Below are 19,977 nucleotides of genomic sequence, written 5' to 3'. Positions count from 1 at the left end.
GGGCACTGCTAAAGACTTTCAGTCAAAGAGTTTTTTTGAACGTTTCACTTCCTGGCACGAGTGAAAGATGAGAAGATCGATAGCACTCTCATCCGCAGCGGGTTAGCTAAGCTTGGCAAGTATTCACTACAAACAATCTCTCACCCATGCTGTGTTTTTGCTCAGGCGGAAGGCCGAAATAATGATTGTGGGTTCATGTGAGGAGATTTCAGCCACTAAGCGAAGGGTGAATGCCTGCTTGAGGGATTAGTGTTACAATTAGGCTTAGGTTAAGGTTATGGTCGGGGACTTTGTGTTTAGGATTAGTAGTTTGGGAATGAATCTAAAACACGGTCGCATGAATAGCGACCTTGATGCTGAGCGTGTGTGTCATTAAAAACGCATTGTTTGCAAGTGTAACGTATCTGAAAATGTCAGATGTGGGGACTCCTAATGAAGATGTTGAGTTTTCATCCTACAATGAATGAATTCATACGTAATCTACAATAGGTGCGAGTCTGCTCTGACACACTTTTGTCCCAGAAAAGCCGGTAGCAATGGCTTAAATGGATGTGAATGAATGTATTTGTTGTGTGGGCTGATGCTGAAAATAGACTGTATTTTATCTGGTGGAGGAACCGATGTTGGAAACATTTTATGAACAAAAAACAAAAGACGATTTATATCTGGAGCTGGGATGGAAAATCAACGTTATTTGCAACAGGAAAGTAAAATGACGCTTGGGATTTTTCATGTAATCAATAATTATTTGAATCGACAGGTTCAATCTAATGCAGCAACAATGAGCAATATATATCCTCCATTGTGCATTTCCCAACACAAACAGCCCTTTCAGACTGACACAGTGGAGCGAGTTAATCCCATGTGTGCTGTTGGTGTGAACGGCTCAACGCAAATCATGCAACTTGACCCCGACACTGCCTGGCCTCAGCGTTAAAGGGTGAACACGGGTTTCTGATTCTTTAATATAGAATAGTTACTTTAGGTGTATAATATATAGTCAAAGATTCGACTCTTTTAAGTGTAATGTGGCAATTCATATTTTGCATTGCCCTGATGATTGGGATTGGAGTGAAAGGTTTATCCAAGAGTTAAGGTGGTATCGAAACACACAAAATTTGTCTTAAATTACTATTGTTTTTTTAGACACCCCCCCAAAATTTCCAAGTTTGCTCCCCAATTTTGAAACATAACCAGGTGCCCGTGCAGGCAACGGTTTGACACATTAACTTAAAAGGGGACAATCTGTCGGTGTAGTATTCACAGCCGGTTTCTGCTTCCCCAAGCGGCAAAAACACATCGGTTATTGCAGGTTAAAAGCTGAAACTTGCACATTAGTGCGAGCGTGTCAACTGGTTGTTGTTGGTAAACAATAAAAAAAATGCCATCTGCTCACTAGAAAGCACAAACCTGAATAAGGTAAATATATAGATTTTTTGTAGTTATTATTGAAGCTAGACAACATTTCCACAGTCAAACAAAAAGTCGTGACCCAATTCTTTTTTTTTAACAAAACATTTTTGAACAGCTGAGAATGGAAAGCTATCATTAGTGTTTCCCCACACTGTGCCACAAAGACAGATATAATAACTCTGAATTAAAAAAATGTGGTGCAACCAGAGGATGCAGGGGTGAACCCGGCCCCACGGGGATTGGCGTTCAATCCCGGGCTTGGCCTTGTGGCCTGTCAAATACAATTATCAGTGTTTGCAGGTGGGAAGTTGCAAAAACTGCACATAAATGTTAATCTCTCCTTTTCTATTCTCACTAGAAGTATTCTGCATTACTCAGTTATACAGTTATTTCTAGTCTTCACAATGGAGAAAGAAAAATGGCATCTCTTCCTTGTTGTTAAATATGTAATGTTAAACCTAAAGTCATCATGCAGGATGGATTTCTGTCGTTTTGTCCCAAGAGAGAGAATAACCACTAAGTAAGACAGATTTTCCAGCCAATACAGCCTCCACCTCAGCATTCGCTCTTAGCTAAATCAAAGCCTTCAGGCAGGTATACAGGGCTTAGCATTTCTCTGAGCCTGCGTGAGTGATTTTTTCCCCCCTGTCCTTGCCTTCATGTATTGATATCTGCAATGTCTGAAGTTGCTGGCTAATGTATAGTGAATATACACGTTCATGAGGTTTCTGCTGATGTTCTTTCAGAGGGCCTCCTTAGACCGTGTTCTATCTCCAATCCTAAATTAGCTCCATCTATTCTAGATAGTGTATCTCAGTCAGTGGCTCACTACTCTAGAGTGGGTTATAGGGCTGTTCTGACAAAGCCTGGCAACATGTACCCAGAGCACTTTAGCTATAATACACGTCAGCTTTTAAAGACTTCAGCAGTGTTTTTCGGCAATTATGAAAAAGGTCTCTTTTTTTATGAATACAATTTGATACAGTACAATGAGATGAAGAGCGCATTTTGAAAAAATGTTGGGACTATATTTTTTTAAAGTTCTCTTTCTTGTTCAGCTGAGAAGATCTGTACCTATCCATCTAATAAATCTGTCCGTTCAGCGTGAAGCTGGATCCAGGAGACAGTTATCTTAGCTTAGCATAAAGCATCTCTTCACTGATTAACATGTTATATCATTGTTTAGTCTGTACAAAAACCAAAGTGTCAAACAAAAATGTGTGGATTGACTCTGGGTTATGTGTGGGACTATTCTTAGGCTGTGAGCAGTGACTTCCTGTATTCTGCTCGGATTGCTTTAGAGGTGCCGGAAGGTGGATTTTGATAACTTCAGGCTGTTTCTGGTCTTTATGCTGAGATTAGGTTTTTTTTTGGCAGGCTACATATTAAACAGATCTCTCGACGAGAAAGTGAATAAAAAAAAGGAATAAGAGGAGCACTTACCGATGCTTTGAGTATTCAAAGATCATTACAAATAAATACCTTCAAGGCACTAAGATTTCACATCGGGTGGGACGCAGTTGTATTCTCATTTGTGTGCCAGTTGGAAATCTATGGCTGCAGACAATTTCATTATTACTATTCAGCCACACAAACCATCGGTGTAACAATGTGACTGAACTTTACTTACAGCCTCCGAGTTGCTTTTCCCCAGGAAAAGCTGCTGACCAAAGTACTGGATTTTACATCTGCTCAGCTATGCAGTGGTTTTCAGTGTGTCATATGAGGCTTTTAGGCAGCAACCAACACTCCTTCAGTTATGCGCCGATCTAAACCATGAATCTATAGCAGTGTTGTAGAAACTTATTTGCATTAACTGCTTTTAACTCAGGTCAACAGTGACAAGGACCAAACAAATGTACTCTGTTTTCCATATTGCCCTCCGTTGTCAGTAAACAATAAAGTGGTAACCTTTTCGGCCATGTGGATGTCGCTGTGATGGCAGTATTACCCCAATAACAACCAAATGCTGGGCCAGTGCTAAGGCCTCCACCAAATGCTACTGCAGAGACGTCCACAGGGGGAACGTGCCAGCAGAAGCACTACATGGCAAGTTAATTAAGAAAAAAGGAGCTTGTGCTACTTAATGAATAAGATTAACATTTAGGGCAGGGAAATTAAGGAAACGTGAGGAGCCAGGAATTTCAGATAGAGATGGCTCACTTCAAAAAACAAACATTTAAATGATTGTCTGAATGAGAAAAATAGACGTTTTCCGCGGAAACACCACTTAAAGCCTTGAAGGACAGCACTGTCCATTTCTGAGGACTAGTGATCTTGTTTTGTAGTGACGTTACAGGACTTTCATGAAGAGAAACGATGCAAATTCTTTCATTAGGGCCTTTTTCCACCAGGGCCCCCAATTAGCAGCGCCTTCTGAACAATTTGAGACTGTCCGTGGAGGTCTCCTCTGGGAAACAAAGAGCAGTTTAGAACCAATTAAACTCAGGGTTTGTTGGTGGCCCAGGGTCTTTGCTCTGGCTCCAGTACAGAGACAGAGAGAGAGAAAATCTTTAGAGGTCTAGAAAATGGAAAAAGGCGAGTTCCGGGCAAGTCTGAAAAAAAACTTTACTAGCAACATATGTGGTTCAAAGGGCCTAAACAATTAAAACGGGCAATCAAAGAGGGCTTAAAAAAGTAATTTAGCTGTGTTTGAAGGGGAGTAACATGCAGTCTAATTTCCTACACAACAAGTGACATATTGGCTGAGGTCTGGTGAGTTTGGCTTCAAAATGTTACAATTACAGGCAGGCACCCAGTAAAATCCAAGGAATTGAGTAAGTTTCGCATTCAGTCTCACTGATTAATCTAAATCTCAGTTTGTTTCCTCAAGACGCTCTGACAAGCACAGCAGCCTCTGCGTCCCACTGGGTTTTCAAGTGAAGCTAAGGTTTAGTGATGTCCTCTGGTAAACTGCACAAGGCTGACTCATCAAATCAAGGCATTAAAGACTAAGAGGGAGGAAAATTTCACTGAAACAATAGCAGTATATGTCAAGGCACAAACTGTTTGCTTTAAAGCAGTTGCTGTAGATTTAAGAGGAGGGAGAAACTACAGGTTATCCGAGTCTATCTCCAAGGTGGTAATTTATATGGATTTTGCTCCCTAAGAACCTCACAGCACTGGATTGCCAAGTGCAATGAGATGACTTCAAAGGCAGAGGGAAGCCTTTATGGCTCCACCATGAATCTCACAAAATGCAGCTTGTGGTTTAAGTCAGTCATGCATGTTAGAGTCCTACTGAATCTAATGAAATGTCAAATTTAGAACCCTGATTATCTTTACAGCAGCTAGTGCTCTATTGGAGGCATTTCTTTCTGGCAGTAAAAGTCGTCTAAAAATATTCTTAGCATTCATTCACAGGTCAGACATTCCCAAGATGAATGAGAGGCATTATATCGCTGCAAAAATAAATAAACCCACATTCCCTTTTCACCTGCAAAGAATTTAACAAATCTGTCTGCACCAACCCCCCTTTGATAACGCCCGTTTCCTTTCTTACCAAACAGAGGAGCGCGTGAGTTGGACTGTGAGGCTTAATAGTTTCCAGAAGCGGCTCCAGTCTGTGGTGGTATGTGTTCACGGGGTCGTAGGAGGGAGCTGTTTTGAAAGGTTCACTATCTGACTGCAGATCACAGTATGACTGTCGGCATTCGGGGGGGGGGGGGGGGGTCCTATGTAGCCCAGGAGGTGATAAACTGAACAATCACACAACAATGACGCAGTGCTGGCAGCACTAAACATCTGAGCTTATAGAGGAAACTTACTTGCATAAAATCCCCATAGATGGGTGTATTGTTCCAATTAAGCATCATGCAGTTGATCCAATAAAGCAGCAGTCAGTCACATACACTTTCCAACAAGAGATCAAAAGCACAGAGCCCCTTTTGACTTCCCCAGACATATATATATATATATATATATATATATATAGATAGACGTAAACATCACAGTGTTGTGTTGTTAAGGAATACTGCTGTCATCACATCAGCACACCGCTCAGTGAGATCTGTTGAACGTGAACCGACTTAAAAGCACAGACACATTATGTACACTACAGCTCAGAAAGCTGACGTTTATAAAAACACACATGACACCGATCATGTATTTGCCTCTCTGCCACTGGAGCAATTAAAAGTAACGCATCTGATTGCTGCTGCTGCTTTAAAATAATATATATATGAACGCATCGATCTGTAAACAAGTGCTTTATTAAGCAGGTACTGGGGCCTATGCTACGATTCTCATCACTGAATGTCAGCGTGAATGTGTGAGAGCGCTCGTATACAGCGGAGGGACGGGAGGGAATGTGCGTTCGCAGCTGTGACATTGCAATATTCACATGTGGCACTTGGAGACAGAAACAAAAGACCGCTTTAAATTGTCTCGCCTCGGGTTCAACCCGCTCCACGTTGCTTCACTCAGCCGAGCGGCGGTTCCTTCAGGGCACAGTCTACTCGTCTCGCATGCAGACACAAAACACATTAACTCCTGTGACAATCGGCATGCACACACTTACAGGCTATTGGGTTTTTTTTGTCTTAAGTATTGTGTTTATCTTTAAGTCAGCCCTGCTTACCATCAATAGCCCGCGTCGGAGCGAATACTTCCAAACTGTGCAACAATCCCAAGAAGAGCAATCCTGTTGCCAACACGTTGGCCGCGGTGCGCAACATTGTAGTCTATCTTAAAAGAATATTAGTCATCAATCGCCTCTTGGTCCTGTCAAGCTGGAGGTTGCAGACAGGCGACGACGTGTCACCGTGCCCAGGCGGGGATGCTCCTCACTGGAAACCCGCTTTCTGGTTGCGCAATGAAGCTGACAGAGATGCTGCTGTCTGCCCACTCAGACAATTTTTTTTTTTTTTTTTTTTTTTTTTTTTTTTGTGCAGACTGTCAAGGCAAAAACAAGCCGAGGCTTCTCCCAGCCCGGGGTTGCTTAGGGGCTCCTTGGATGCATGGACAGCCCTGCCACAAAGGCTAGCAGGCTGAACTGAGCATCAAGCTAGCCTGGCTTGCAGTCGAGATGAAGGAGAGCTGGCGCCTCTAATCATGCAGTTGTCCGTCTTTTGTTCTCCCTGCCCGAGTGAAGGAAGACACAGGAGGAAACAAAGTAGTGGATCAGACGTCGCTCTCCTCCCCACCACCTCTGCTGCTGCTGCTGCTGCTGCTGGCCGCAGATTGAGGCTGAAGCCGGAGCTCAGTCAGTCAGCGGTCTGAGTGACGTCGCAACGGCGGTAGCTCGCCTGGCCCTCCCCTCTCTCCAGCACCACACTCCCCCAATCCACCCCCATCAAACCACACACTCTCCTGTAAGCTTACTGCAACAATGCTCCGGATTCTGCCTCAGCCCCAGGCTTAATTATTAAGTGCGTATTCAATGATTCCTCTATGTATTTATTGTTCTTTCTCTTTCATTGAACTTGCAAGTAGTTTGCAACTGTGTGTGTTGTGCTAATGGTGATCATGGTTACATTTCAGCCTACTATAATTAATCAACAATGACAATTATAATAATAATAATAATAATAATGACAATAACAATAAATGATGATTGCTTCTCCCCTCCAGAGCTTTGCTAATTGTTAGAGGACATCTAAAATCTGTATTCATATAGACACTAGAAGGGGGGGGGGGGGGCAATTAACGTATTGAACATGTAAAAACAAAAGGTAGCCTAATCAAATTAGCTGTTCATCAGATTTGTCAATACAAAATTAATCAAATTACATTTAACAGTTGATGTATGAATAATAAAATAAATGCAAACATACGATTCAAAGAATAATTAAAAGAACATTAATTGATACAGTGAAATATTTTGATCGAGACCAATCAAGAAGACTTGATCCCCAGGGTAGAAATTTACAAAGTCAATTTCAGTACACATCTAAAAAATAGGACAACCAGTTCCTTCATTCAAAAATAATTCAACCACACCGTTTAATAATGAAAAGTGAAGGGTGCATACTTCATTCAATATGCATTTACCACCTGGATCCCCATTTACGCTTCCATTTGGCCGTAATATTGTAGGTAGTGGTGGATCCATTAAGCTTGAATGACTTATTAATTCTTTAAAGGCCACTATAATGTGAAGCAGCAATCTGGCTCCCATTTCAGGGACTGTCTCCTTCCAAGGATGCAGCCTTCATGTGGGCCTCAGAGGACATTATTCTCGCTGAAGGAAAGCCTCGCCCCAAATGAGGTGAAGCGTCCACAGAGGACTCCAGATGGCATCATCACAAAATCCTGCCCTCAGTCTCAAGAGGACCAAAACTATAGTGACCAGTATGCAAATAGAATTTTGGATATTGATGACTATAACTAGGAATGTCTTTCAAATTCTGGCAAAAGAAGGCTCAAATACATGACATTTGAAGGAGCTTTAGGAATGACTTTATTTACCTATTATGATGCACATGATCTTAAAATAAGGACTCCATATTGATTTTGTCCATATCCTGTCAAAAGGTGCCAGATACTAACCCTCATCCATGTAGGTGCCATGACAAACCTGTACGAGTCACCAATACAGCAACACCTGATCACAAGGATCCCTCACTGGCTTCCCACCTACGAACATATTTTTGTAATGTACTATATAATCAAATCAGCGATGCTACTACCACAAATGCATCTTATCTCTCCACTGCTATGCTGATGACACCAAAGTATACATATAAACTACAATGAGGTGCAGATACTTCCAACTGAACTGCTTAAAGACTGAGGCTCTCTAGTTTGTACAATAAAGTAGCTCCACAATTGCGTCCCATACCCCATTTACCCTTCTCTGAACAGCTCTCGAAATTGGTCAAACATATTCTGGTAAATGGTTAGGCTCCAAACTAAATCTCCCGAAAGACATTTCCAGAAATACTCTCTATCCTCTGAAGTCGGCTGCAGTGCACTGTTAAGATTCCTGGCCAGAGTCTGCAGATTCTTCAGGGTCCTAATGATGTTATTATAGATTCCCCATCACTTTACATTACCATGTACAAGCTGATTGTTGTTGTAGGGTGCAGTATAGAGAAGCAAGTCCAGTCCACTGAGTGATGGCATGCAATATACTGTACTGCACTGGTGTGCAAAGAGTAGAAAATGGTAGCAGGTGGCAACTCTTGGATGATTTAAGGAACACAAATTTGCAAAAAGTTTATCAAAGAGCACTCTGGGGAGAAGAAACTTTTCCACCTATAAATGTCTCCTCCAGTGCTAGAAATGATCCTGGATCTTCTAATTTACACAAGTGTCTCTAACTAAAAATTATCATTGTGAAAGGTATACCATTATGCACAGTAGAGCATATGAAGTTACAGCTATAAAGTTGGAAATTTAAAATGCTTTGATTGATCTAATTGCTTTGATTATAGTTTTATATACAGTCTATTATCCATCTGAGTATAAGTGGGGATGTGAGTTAAAGCCAAACCATGAATCTAGAGTAAAACAGTGCTGGATCAGAGCTGCAGACACCAAATTATGTCTTTCCACATAAATGGTTTGTTTACACACATAAGGCCAAAATGAGATCATATTTCTCTCGAAGCTCAGATACATGAGGGTCCTTTTAAAGCCTTGGCGAACAGCTTGTAAGAAAAGGCCAAGGTTACATACTGCTAGTTTTGATAGTACTTATCACAAAAAGCAGACGCTTATCCTTGTGTTGTATTATTCTTTGACATGTTATGTGACAAGACATAATCATAAACAAGCCATCTGAAAGAACATTGTTTTAAATCATCCTGGAGATGGTGGAAGTGAATGCTCCCATTGTATTGTACTGTTTTTAGTTATGTCTTTGAGTCACAACCCAATTCCTCGCCTTGAGTCTTAAAGATGTCATGATGTGTTTTCCACACTGAAAAAAACGCTTCTAAAATATAAATACTAACAAAGTAATTGGAGTGACCACTAGCCTTTAAAGTCTCTGAGTATACAATATGTACACATTTGACATCCTCTTGTCCCAGGACCCTCACATCGGAACAGGAAAAACTCCCCCAAAAAAAAACCTTTAACGGGGAGAAAAGAGGAAGAAACCTGTGGGAGAGCAATAGAGGAGGGATCCCTCTCCCAGGATGGACAGAAGTGCAATAGATGTCATGTGTCAAACAGGATAGTGAATTACAACACATTCAATGTAATTACAGCACATTCAATGTATGACAGAACCACGGCAGGAGGCAAGACCTGGTCCAGGTATAACCCGGATACACAGGAACCTGTGAGGCGAGAAAGCACAGAGACTCTGGTGAAGAAGCAGGTCAATAATGTGCATTAATGGTATCGGTAATATGAAATAGTAATGCGAGTAATAATAAAAGTGATATTAGCAGTTGGAGTCAGCAGGGCCATGGTAGGAGGAAGGACCATAGGGATACTCGGCCTAAAAATGAAATGTTTAGGCGTGAGGATTAGTTTGCTTGACACTTTGTAGGCCAACAACGGCATTTGACCAGTCAGCTGATACAGAGGTTTGACTGTATGGCCCCTTCTTTCGTTAACGACCAATTCATATGAGCGCAAATGCTCAACATACCAAGTATAAAGGCTTTCAGTACAAAGAAGATCTCACTGCCAATCAGTAAGATGTTTTTGCTCTCCTTAAAACTCAGGCAAGGCTGCGCGTACCACAGTGCATACAAACATGCCAGCCACAAAATCCATGCCATCAATGGTTACCCCCTTTGTAGTATATACACCATTGCTGTCTGTGATGCTCAAAATAAGTGCATGTGTATCTGTGGGCAAAGACTGTACAAAGACAGATTCCACTTTTGAAGTCTGGACTGCTGGCTTTAAAAATCTTGGTGATGACATGTAGAATGCCATCCATTTTTGGTGTTTCTCTGCCATGGTTTTATGAACGTTTTTAAAGTTCTGCACGTGGCGAACAATTTTCTTGAAAACTTTGTGTTTTCCCTCGAACCTCATTGTCCAAAGATGCACCAAAGGTCCAAAACACTTTATGAGGTGAGGGTAGTGCACGATGAAATGATGCTTCAGCCGTAACAGCAAGTTAGGGAAGACCTCCCGAAGAAGCTGCCTGTGATCTGCAATCTTGCAAGCCATGTACTGAATAGTATCATCTGTGAAAGTATGTGACACAGCAAGCGCGACTATATCTTTTAACTCCATTATGACCTTCCAAAATCTGTCCCCTTCTGGAACTCTTGAGCCAATAAGAACAGGCAGCAGTCAAATCATATCTACATCTCTAATATGTTCAAGAAAGCACAAGTGAAAATCTTTTTTTTTTCAGGTAATTCTATTCCAGACACAGACACCATCACATATACATTCAGAAGCCTCCTTGTCTTGCAGATTTGACATACACTGTTATTATGTAAACACGTATATTATTTATTTATTCATCAGTTTAGTGTGATTATACCAGGTCGTGTAAGAATAACCACCACGGCCAACCGGACCTGTCTGAGAAATGCTGCACAGCACTGACACCTAGTGGGTCTACACTGCCAATATTTCAGTTTAAATAACAATAGGTTGTTTGTGTCAAAAAGGCCTTTATTTAACAAAGCACCAAATTGATTTTTGGTCTTAAAGGGACAATTCAACCCTATATCAAAAACAGAAATTGTCCCCGTATCAGTAGTGCTATTTATCAATCTAGAATGTTTGGGTAAACATTTTCTTTTAACCATAGTTCCTGCATGAAACTGCTCACAAAGATGTGTGTCGATTTTATTGACTAATCAGTGCATGGTTTCTGGAAAGAGACGTTGCTGTTGAGTCTTTCAAATGTATTTTTGGTATTTTGAGCACCACCAATGTGCCATATAGTCCCATTGTAATGGTGATATCTGCAACTCACAACAAAACAATCTAGATTGATAAAAAGCAGTACAGGTAAGTGGAAAATATATGTATATTTTGACTTTGTGGTGAACAGGACCACTAAGTACACTGTTGTTTTCTATCTCTCAAGGCAATGTGTTCAGTTTGTTCTCTCTCAGAGATTTGTTTACTATGGTGAAATACAAAAGAGAAAAATGAGTCATGATCACAGACTTTATCCAGCAAAACACTTTACAGAGCGGTTTTGAGAAACAGAATGCTATTGTAACTATTTCGCCATCATTACATCTGTTGAGCTCACACTGCAGGCAGCGTACAGAGAAACAGCTTTGTTGTGTCGATTCAATCAGGATTGTAAGATATTTCCCCAATTCTCTCTTCATCCTTTAATGTTTTTATTTGCACTGAGTTGATTGGCAAGACTTGAAGTGCTTTATTTAGTTGTTTTAGCATGGCTCACATAGCAACAGTCCCACAACACTAATTCTTAACATATCACATGTTGAGTTCCAGTCCAAAAATGTCCTCATAATGTCCTCATACCAAATGCTTTTACGCAACCCTACTAAACTAAAAACAGACATTCAGTGGAAGAAAAGGGAAAGACAACTACAAAGACTTTCAAAATAATTGCTCAAAAGAAACAGAGTAGACATCATCAAACATACAAACCCACACGAACAACACACCACCAGACATGTGTGATGCACACTCATTTGCACAGAGGTCTTTTGCTTAATTCTGTGATCTGATTGCCACAAGGTGGCGCTGTTTTCTTACTGTATTTCCGTTTTCACAACACTTCCACCATTCAGTGAGAATGTCATTACGTTACTATCAGTAGTGTTTACTGTTCAGTTTTCATCCCATTTGGAACCCTCTCAGACCCTCTTTTAAAACCTTTCTTTCAAACAATCTTTAAGCTTTGCTTTTTCTTTTTAAATATGGTATTCGGTCAGTTTGCCTTTTCACAACGATTATTCAAATGAAACAAATCTAAAAGGGGAAAATCAGCCTTTGATTGAACAGTCCACCACTCATGGACATGGAGCACGGCCTGTGTCGAGGAGTCACAAGTAGACATGACTTCATATTAAGGAGTCACATGCAAAAAAAAAAAAGAATTGGGAACCACTGACTTAAAGCAATGATTGATTGTGTGAAGCTATGTAACACATACTGAGCACAAGACAACTCAATGATCCTGCTGTTTGTTTGTTTTTTGGCTCATTGAAAGTGAAATGTTCATCCGAGTATGAGGCATGGAGAAATGTTCAACACGATCGACCAGCAGATGGAAGCATAACACAGACAACAGACATCCTGATGGAGCGCCGTCCAGGGCCCCTACAAACGTCCCTTTCATTTCAATCTAATTTCCAACAGTCAGGCATCAGTCTTGTGCATAATCCAACAATATGTAAACTGAATTTGAGTCTCAATTTGATATATTTCGGCAAACACAATCTCTTTGCTTCACAAAATGTGTAAAGCAATGAAAGAGAAAAAGCAAAGCAATGAAAATTACAAATGTACTTTGTGTACATCTGTACGAATGTTAATGTTACCCATTATATGCAATGTCTTCTATAGATGACAATACTTTCATTAATATCTCCTTATGATCCTCTTGCCTCTTCACAATGAAAACTGAGAATGTTAGAAGATTGTTAACGTTCGATCATAAGTGGCTATCTCATCCACCTCCCAGGATCACTCTCTTTTACGCCATATTTTCTCCTCACGTTTTAGTAACAAGTAAGTGTGTATATGTGTGTGTGTGTGTGTGTATGTGTGTGTGTGTTTGAAAGAGAGACATAGGGAGAGAGATCAGCTCTGATGACGTACGCTGATATTTGACCCTGCAGTCATTCGAAGGTGACTCATTGATACTATGTATACATAGCTTTCATTATACTGACGTGTTGCGCAGCATTAATGCCTCTACTCATCCATCTCTGGCACTTTTCTCTTTTCTCTGTAGCTCTGGTGTATTGATCTGTGCCTCTGCAGCATCATGGTGTAACATCATACTCTATCTGTTGAATGACTCCGATAGAGAGTGAGAGTGTTACGCTGCAGTTTTGAAGGATTTAGATACGCGTCATTGGACAAAATGCATTCTCTTTGTCAGGAAGAGTGTCTCTACTGCCAGTCAGATCATTGTACCGTGATAGCCTTGCCTTCTTTGATATACCTCCCTTGATGTCTTCAAATTAAAGTATTTAAAAACACTGAATAGCACGGAGACAATGTGAAAGGTGAAATAAATAACATTCCTATCTAAAAATAAAGCCAGTTGCGAGATGTAAATAATCCCCAATATCTTTTAAGACAAGATGTATTAAAGTATGGGATCATTGAGCAAAAGCGCAGCAGCGAAGCATCCCTCACTTTCTCTTTACAATCTATCTCAAAAGATAGACACTGACTGAGTTATTCCTCTCCTTGTGAGATTGATTTTCACGTCTCAGTCTAAATGATCAGAGAGCTGCTGGTTATTAGTCTCCGGATAAAAAGACCACTCCTGAGATGCTGCTGAGTTTCTTTCCAGAGCGATTTCACTGTCGGAGTAAGTGAAAACACCATTCATCTGGTTTGTGTCATGACTGGAGCAACTATTTCATGCGTCATTCTTTCATCCACAGCTAAGGCCCGTGATGCCCCTCCGCCCAGATCCCTGCAGCTGTGAGGGAAGCCAGGTTGAAGTCCAGAGAGGAGAAACAGGTCAGTGCTGGTTCTCACACTGAATTTTTTTAAAGCTACATGATGTTTCTAATAATACAAACTCCCCAAGTATGGGCAATTTAAAGAATTAATATCAATATCTGGTCATTTCATTTAAAACTCACCCACATATATACATACTCACACATAAATCTGCCTACACACACATTCATAAATCTCTAAACTACATCATGATTCGGACCTCCGTCATCACTCATCTTCTACACTGCTTTTCTCCCTCCCTCCGCTGGTCCTCTCGTCCTCCCCTCCCTTGCTTCAGAGCCAGATGGATTACCTCATCAATCAAAGTTCCCAGAATCACGTCCTGCGTGTGTCCCACCAATGCAGTGTCTCCATTCAGTAGGAAAACAGTGTGAGGTACTCACTGCAGCCATTTTCTAATAACCCCCCTAAAAAATGTTTCAAGTAATCACTTATCATTCCTTTCTATTCATCTGCTCATTCTGAGGGAGTCGCACAGGAAACTGCTAATCTCGCTCTTGCACGAAAGACTCTGTAACACTGTTTGAGATAATTGCATTATCAAAGTGTCTGGGGGGGGGGGAGGGTTGAGGGCGTTGAGTGGCCTTGACACATTATGGATGTCAGTAACCTTTTACGGTTGCTGTAAAGAACCCACTTAAATTAATAAAATAATTCAAAACTATAAAAATTGACAAGTACAAGTACATTTATAAAGATTTAGGATTTAGATAAGTTGTGGCAAGTCTATGTACATCCATAAGAAGTTGAAAATAGAAACGTGGATAAGTATTATTTTTTTTACTTTTAGAGAACTATATCAGCTATAACATTAAAATAAAAAAGCCATGACAAATAGTCACGGTTCTATTCAAATCTTGAACATTTATTTTGTTGACAATGCATTATTAATTATAAAATGATTTTAAAAGAAAGAGCCAGACATTATCTTTGATTTTTATCTCCAACCATGCAAGAACAACAAAGCCCGCCTTTCGGTTTTCAAATGGAGAGGAAGTTTTACAATCTCGTACAGTTTCTGTACTTTTTTCCCTCTTCGACAGGAACAGTTATGGAGCGGGCAATGCTGATAACACCTAAGGAATTTGAAGCATGCACAAACAGCCCTTCCCCCATCCGCTTAGCTCTCTCTCCCCCCCTTCCCCCTGCCCTCGTCCCCTTCTTTCCTTCCCTCCTACTCCATCACCCAGCTCTCTTTCTGCCTCTTTACTCTCAAATCTGCTGCTCAGATTACTTCCAGCTGGAGCATAGAGTAAATAGCGCACTCAAGAGATTCTTGAAAGGCAATTTACAAAAAGAAAACAAAAGAAATCTTGAGGTTTTTACCAATCAGGTTTTGCTGAACTTGATAGAAATGATTGCGACGCTTTGCCAGAAGGGGTGTTAGGGACAGAATTTGTGTGCCTTTTATTTACAAATATGGTTTCTCTGTGACAACCTGTTAATGATATCCTGAGATGGTTTGGTTCCACATAACCTTTTGAGCAACAGGGACCGTCTCGTGATGGAAAGACATTTTTTAAGAGAGAACCCTCAGAGAATCAATGTATATAGATCTCATAGACAAAAGTCATTAAACTGGATGTATAAACCTTGTAGGCTCTGTAGGTTCAGTCCTAATCGAAATGAATACAATAGGGATTCATCTATGTGCACATAGGCTACTCACATTTATTCGTTTTCAATCAAATGTTCCTCACTAAAACTTCTTCTTTCACACTCTCCCTCAAAAACACATTCCAACCACAGGCAATGCCTGACTGATTGTCTGAGTGTGTGAGGGTGTGTGTCTGTGTGTGTGGTCTGTTCAGCAGACGTGTAGAGCAACTTTCCTCGCGTAAAGCGAGCACATACATACATCTGTCTGTCTGCGCTGTGGAACATGAATCATTTGACCGTTTCTCATTAAATATAACAGGGATGTGAACAGTGCTGAAATACCCTGCTGCATCCCTGTTGAGCACAAGCACAATTACAATTAAACATATGCAGTTTGTTATATAAAAAAAGAAAAACCTATTAAAACTATCGTACATCTTCAGCTACTTTCTGTGAGACCTATGTTATACGTTATATTGCGTACAATATGACCATTACCTTTAAAAATAGTTTATTGTGATATTCACGTTATTATTTCTGACACTAACCAGTCAGCAAATGCAAAACAAAACTACTGTTGTTTATGATGCGAGAAGTATAGATGGTTAATGTCTAATAATGTTAAAAATGCATAGTTTGTTTTACTCAAACTATGTGTGTGCAGAGTTCTTATATATGCAGATGACGGTTGACCAGTTTCTTTTATCCTCTTTTTGCTCCTTTATGTTCAACCACCGTTTACCGTCCATCCCCCTCTGTTAGCCTTGCTGACCTTGAACCCTACAGCAACAATCTCAATGACCGAGACCCTCACTCACACATGAACTCCCTGAACCCTTCCAGGCCATTCATAACCTCTTTCCTCCTCACACAGACTCCCCTTCCTCCCAAACAACAGCCCACTTTGATGACAGAGGTTCACCCCCACGGCATTGACGCTGTTGTCTGTGGGTCTGTCTGCGCCCCCCCCCCCCCCCCCCCCCCCAACACACACACACACAAACTTGTTAGTAAAATATGTAGAGAAAAGATGGGTTGAAAAGAGTGATCACACACACACACACACACACACACACACACACACACACACACACACACGTCACACACATATACACTGCTACCCTAGAGGTAATAAGTATGGATTCACAGGCCAGAACACTTGGGATGGAGGGGGCGGGGTTACTTAGCAACGAGCTTGTTGACGTCCAAACAATGTTCATGTCGTCAAAGTGGCTGGTTGTGCCAGACTGAGGTTCTGCTGAGTTGAACAATGTCACCGGTGTGTTCCTAAACGCAGACAGAGGAACAGAGCCAACAGACAGGCTGCCGGACTGAATGACACAGAAACCAACGCAAAAATGCTTGCAGTGCTAATTCATAGAAATGCTGTTCCCACCCCTGTATTTGTCATTTTACGGCCCATGCAGAGGGCATGCAGTGCTCACAGCTAAAGAAGTATCAGTCTTTGAAAAACTGAGACAGCTGTGCTCATAGGAGACAGGGCAGAGACATATACATTTAGCTAATTCTGCAACTGGTTTAATTTTTGTTTATTTTACTAAGCAGAAGACGATATTTCTCCACTTTTTAGCCTAAACTATAATTTGCATTTTTTTGAAAAAATATCAACAAATGATGTGAAGTATCACTGTTCATTTGAGGACTTTTTACAGGATTCATTAATCCTCTACATTATAAAATGCTTGTTTTGATCTGTATTGAGCTACAGGCAAACCTAGGTTTTGAGGCTTGGCAAAGTCATCCAGCTCATTTGTTCATTTGAATTACAGGCTCGTAGATTCTGAGAGCAAGTTAAGACTGATTCACGCTTTGGGCATACTTCATGAAATGATATTCAATGCTATTCATAGTGAGCAGTCCGTGGCATTGATACAGCATATGACTTGTAAGTTACTTCAGGCTACCCCGAGATAGCAGAAATGCTTTGTCGTGTAATTAATACCCAGTGCTTTGTAGTGTAACCAGCACTGATTACTTTGAATGCCTCTGCATTTTAGGCATCAAGTTTCAGCATCGTTGGGAAACATCTCCCAGCCAATGGCTATACAGTATATAATGCAGAAGAAGTAGATAAGAAGCCAGAGTCACTGACGAGGATGAGAAGTGAAAGGTAACTTCAGGACAGAGCTCATTCCCACTCCGATGGCAAATGTTTACGTTTAGTACCCGTAGTGTGTGTGTGTGTGTGTCTGCTGTTTAACAACTTTCGTCTGTGACCTTCAGAGGAACAGGACACGTTGAGTGTGGGCACCAGATGTGCTGAACCAACTGCTTCACACAATGAGTCCAGTCCACATCGCTGCATCATGCAGATGTTTATTTTAGGTTGGCTTGGCTGATGATTGCCTCTGACTACACCTCAAGAGCTTTCACTTCTGACTCATTTTATCTTGTGTGAAGTTGCTTTGCACCAGTGTGACACTGCATAATTAATCACACGATGTTAATGGAAGAAATAATGGTCTGTGTGGTAGGAAGGCAGCAGGATCACCAGCAGTTTAAGTCCGATGTAGGGCAGCAGAAACCAAACTATATGACGGACTTTTGATCAGCGGTTGCTCCTGTGCAGTACGTTAGACGAGGCAAAATCCCAGAGAAAAGTCCAAGCTACAGTATTATTCTGCTTGGAAGCCCAAATTAATCAGTGTATTTACAAAGATACTTGTAAACACTACACGTAACAAGTATATAATTTGAGGGTTTTGGATTACCAAAATACAGCTTTTTGAGTTTTTCAACAGACAAAGTGAAAATACAGGCGGTTTTAGTCCTGTTATTACCATCATCTTCATCATCCTCGTCACGTAAACAACCTGTGTCATCCATTGCAGGCAAGTTGACCATGACAACACAAACAAGAAGTGGGTCATATCTCCACACGCATTCTCCACACATGACCAAAATTGCTCAATATGTCTCGACCTCAATCTGCTGCATGTGTTTTTTGTAGCTGGCTTGATTTTCATTTTAAGATAGATAGATAGATAGATAGATAGATAGATAGATAGATAGATAGATAATTTATTCATCCCCAGGGCGACATTTGTATGTTAAAGGTACTGATGAGGGGACGACTGGAGCAGAAGAGGCTGTGGTGAAGGAAAACCTTAATGATGTCATTGTTTCTATTCAGTTATTTCTTGGCCTGTTGAATAGGTCTGGGACACTAATCTAATGTTGTCTATTATGGGGCGGCTTTCTCATGGACATTCATTATAGAAACATCCGGTACATCTTTTCCTTTCCTTTTTGGAGCAGCTAAGTGTTTAATACCTTCTGTACACTGAAGATTAAAATGCATTTTCAAATGTGTTGTTGATTGAAGAAGATATGTATGAAAACAATACTGGCTGTCCAGAATGATTTGTGATATACACTTCGGCACTCATTGCTCATTGGCAAAGTTTGATTGTTCATAAATCTTATTCTGTTGTGTTGTTAAGCCATTAAATAGAAAGCAGAGAATTGTTACTGATTAATTAATCTTTGTATTGGAAGTGCTCCAATAAAGACTGGCTTTGCTTTATGAACTGCCTGAAATGTCATGTTCAAATATGTTTATTGGGAATAGTACTTGTTACAGCTTGTTTATTGTTTGTGTAGCAAATATCTATGAGCAAAGTGGCAAAACCAAAGAAGCTTCACACTCTCTGGCTGGGTTAAAGGGTGGTAGAGGTGTTGTAGTATTAACACAGTTAAGGAGTCTTATGCTGTCATCAGCATTTTTAGCATTTAGCAAAAATCCAATATTTTAATGCAATAATTTAATGCCTCCAATAGGAGGCATTAAATTATGAATGTCCTTACACTCTTGGAAATTAGTAGTTTTATATGTTGGCTTAAACCATTGGGAGATTTGTATTCACATTTATAAAATGACGTCGACTGAGCCCTGTGTTTAAGCAAAGTTGGTTTATTTATACGAACAGATTGCTACAAAAACGTATCTTTGCAGGGGCTATATACCTATAATGAGTTAAATAGTAGCTATAGGATATTGTAAATGTATAGCCCAATGTGATGTCATATCATATAAGATATTGCATAAAGTTTAAGGTTTTTTCTGTGATATTTGAATGCAAATAAAAGTGATTATGATTTATTTCTTGTTTAAGGCGACAAAGCCAAGACAAAATGAATATCTCTAATGAAGTGAAGTGGGGTCAAGGAGCCGATTAAAGACCCCCCAAACAAAAACACAGCACGCCATAACCTGGTTTCGGCTTAAGAGTCACAGTTTTGAGACATTTTTTTTAAATTTGAGTTCTTCTTCCACATTCTCCCCCGGCGAGAGAAACAACAGTGTGCGGTGAGTGAAGTCGAGCTAATCCCCCTCTTCTCTGCGGACCCCCCTGTAGGCCGTGTGGAGGGCCCCTAAAACGAGCCCAG

General features: G+C 40.6%; 1 protein-coding gene across 2 annotated transcripts in view; it reads right to left on the bottom strand.

Moving 5' to 3' along the window:
• LOC142970245 (low-density lipoprotein receptor-related protein 1-like) overlaps positions 1-6,611 on the bottom strand; it is an 84,067-nt gene extending 77,456 nt beyond the window's left edge. For both annotated transcript variants that reach the window (XM_076110341.1, XM_076110342.1), the window contains exon 1: positions 5,993-6,611. In XM_076110341.1, coding sequence (XP_075966456.1) covers positions 5,993-6,089 — 97 coding nt within the window. In that variant the 5' untranslated portion in view covers positions 6,090-6,611. The remainder of the gene's footprint in view (positions 1-5,992) is intronic.
• Between the last annotated feature and the right edge of the window lie 13,366 nt (positions 6,612-19,977).

This window comes from Anarhichas minor, unplaced genomic scaffold (genome assembly GCF_050575085.1).
Source record: "Anarhichas minor isolate MPS153535 unplaced genomic scaffold, ASM5057508v1 ptg000043l, whole genome shotgun sequence".
In the NCBI taxonomy this organism is placed as follows: domain Eukaryota; kingdom Metazoa; phylum Chordata; class Actinopteri; order Perciformes; family Anarhichadidae; genus Anarhichas; species Anarhichas minor.
The sequence above is the reverse complement of the archived record's forward strand: the minus strand, read 5'-3'. Positions and strand labels throughout refer to the sequence as shown.